The sequence below is a fragment of the Herpailurus yagouaroundi genome, unplaced genomic scaffold (genome assembly GCF_014898765.1).
Source record: "Herpailurus yagouaroundi ecotype Mexico unplaced genomic scaffold, PumYag 192, whole genome shotgun sequence".
NCBI classification, from domain to species: Eukaryota; Metazoa; Chordata; class Mammalia; order Carnivora; family Felidae; genus Herpailurus; species Herpailurus yagouaroundi.
The window spans coordinates 27,131,108-27,134,129 of record NW_024412423.1 but is presented as its reverse complement, the minus strand read 5'-3'; the positions used below and the strand labels follow the sequence as shown (position 1 = coordinate 27,134,129).

General features: G+C 35.6%; 1 protein-coding gene across 1 annotated transcript; it reads right to left on the bottom strand.

The window, feature by feature from the left end:
- Positions 1-6: 6 nt before the first annotated feature.
- LOC121010827 (protocadherin alpha-1-like) lies at positions 7-2,591 on the bottom strand (the record flags this gene model as incomplete). Its single annotated transcript, XM_040444715.1, has 1 exon — positions 7-2,591. A coding segment is annotated over exon 1 (1,161 nt), but the record flags the coding sequence as incomplete, so codon positions are not given.
- Positions 2,592-3,022: the final 431 nt, after the last annotated feature.

Sequence of the window (3,022 nt, the reverse complement as noted above, 5' to 3'; positions counted from 1 at the left end):
CAGAGAGCAGGTCACCTGCCCGTTGACACCGGAGTCGCGGTCGGACACGGAAACAAAAGCAATGACGGTGCTGAGTGGAGTGTCCTCTCTGACCGGCAAAGACAGAGATGTGACTGCCAGTTGTGGAGCATTATCGTTTACATCTAGCACTTTCACTAAAACCTTGCAGTGATTTGACATTGGAGGACTTCCTTTATCAACTGCTTTTACATGAATTTCATAAGATTTTGTTTCTTCATAATCCAGTCTACCAATTAGCCTAATTTCTCCTGAGCTGGAATCAATTTTGAAGTTTTTTTGAATGTTTAGGGGAACATCACTGCCAAAGGAAAAGACAATTTCGCCATTTACACCTTCATCGGCATCAGAGGCGTTTAATGTAGTCACTAATGTTCCATTTGCTGTAGTCTCTAATAAATGGATTCTATACACAGCCTGGGCAAACAATGGGGCATTATCATTAACGTCCAGCACTGTGATCAGCAGCTGAACTGTACCTTCCAGCTCTGGTTTGCCCCCATCAGTGGCCGTCAATAATAAACGAAGTTCTGGTGTTTCTTCTCTATCCAAAGATTTCCTCAATTCAAGTGAAAGTGACTTACTCAGTTCATCACTTGCCTGTACATCCAAAGAGAAATAATCACTGGGGCTGAGGGTATAAGTTATTAGAGCATTGGTCCCAATGTCCGCATCAGCAGCACCCTCTATCGGGAAACGTGAATCCACCAGTCTAGACTCAGGAATAAATAACCTTTGTTCTCTCCCTCTGAAAACCGGTGGGTTATCGTTAATGTCCTTCACCTCCACCTCCACATGGAAAACCTGCAGCGGCCTGTCCACAATTACCTCCAGGTGGATGCTGCACTCCAGATTCAGCCCGCAAAGCTCCTCGCGGTCGATGCGAGAATTCACAAACAAAATGCCATTCTGCAGATTTACTTCCAGAAGGTCCCCACGGCCTTTGGACACCACCCGGAACAGGCGTGGCACCAGCTGTGCCAGCTCCAGCCCCAGGTCTTGCGCGATGCGTCCTACGAAGGTGCCGTGTTTGGCCTCCTCCGGGACGGAGTAGTGGACCTGACCACTCCCAGTCTTCCAGGCTGCGAGGAGCAAAACGAAGAGCAGCAGGCGCTGGGCTCCCTTGCCTCCTTGCCTAGGAAACAGCATCGCAAAACCACTACACCTTTGGTACCGCTCTCACTTCAAAATCATGCTTTCTTTACTTTATATCTTGAATAATATGTCTCCTGTTTTTGTCTTCTCTCAGGCTGTAACAAAATGGAGCTTCCACCCTTAGTTTTTGGTGATCTATACATTAACATTGACAAGACTTTGTGGTATACAGCGACATCATGTGGCTAATGCTGTAGATTGTAGATTCTTCATTGATTTCCAAAATAGGCTATATATTCATTTGCAATGTATTCAATGCAATCACTTTCAATTATGTTTTTTAAAGACTGTACACTCTCACTTAAGAGTATGTAATTCAATACTGTCCTTTAGCAGTGGTCACAAATATATTACAATTAGATTTTGGGAAAATCGAAATATGCACGAATAACCTTACATCTTTTCATTTAAAACAATTTATCAGCTCATGTTTTTATTATTAAATATTTGTAACTGAACACCGGAGCTTTAAAATAAAACACTTTGGCCACTAAAGTTCACCTTATTCTAGGATATTGTGCGTGTTAATTTTTAAAATAATATTACCAGGAACTTACTTATGATATTTTTAGAAATTTTTCTGAAATACATTTAAAATTCTTTCAGTGTTTATGAACAGAGACATCACTTTTTGATACCTGAAATCTTAGAATATTGAAATTTGGGACATTTTCCTTTGTTCTTGTTATATAACATCTAAGTGCTGAACTAATAACTTTCGCCTCTAAAAGTCATTATTCCAAATTAAGTTAGTGTCCCTTGGATCTTTATTCCTATGTCAAATTTTCAGCTGCACATTTTTTTCTTATTAAGTCATTGTCATATGTCAATAAGAATAAAATTAACATTGAATCAATATCAAGTACACATATCTGAGAATATTATAATAATCTGTAGTCAAATTTTTAAATGTAAATCTAAAGTGAAGATTAGGTTTTCAGAAAAAAACTATTCGAGAAAAACCTATTAAACTTCTCTTTCAACTTTAGTGCAATTTATAATCAGAACCCCATAATTACATCAAAATTTGACTAATAAATGTGATCTGAATAAACTATCACAAGTTACTTTAAAAAGGATGGCCTTAACATTTTTACTTCAAGTACCATGGATATTTAAGGATATTAATATAAATCAGGATTCATAAAAGTTCCTAATCAGAAAGCCTAAGTCACTGTTTACTTGATAATTAAAATGTAGATGAAACATGATGTTATTTAAAAAAAAAAACAGATTATAATTTTAATAGCAATTCCAATGTAGTAATTGCCTCATTACAAAGGTACAGGAATATAAGATACATCAGTACCCTCTTATTCTTGAAATGAAGCAAATTCAGAACTTGATACTTTTTTAAATGCTAATAGATTTAGACAATACTGTCAATATTTTAATGTACAAGGTAGTTTAATGTGGTATAAATTTCCTTTTATGCATTTTATTACTATGAAGAATACATAGAATAATGCTAACTGCAATTTGCTGACATTCAGATATTCCAAACATAAAACTGTTGAATTAAATATACTTTGTTTTCTACAGTTAAAAGCTTATTTTGCCTTTTAAAACATATCTCTATTTAACTGAAAACTATAAATTATCATGTTTTAATGTTGGGAATTACAGTGATCTTTAAATATAATCTCAACCATAAGCCATATGGTAATGTTTCATCCTCTTTATTTTGATGAAAATTGTTGGATTTGAATATATTCTCAGTATAAGAAAAATGTCATTTACAATGATCAGATGACACTTAATTGAAACTTAAAAAATAGTTAACCATGGACTGCATTATCATGGTAGTTATTATGAAAATAAAAGGCTACATGATATTATATTCAAGGAA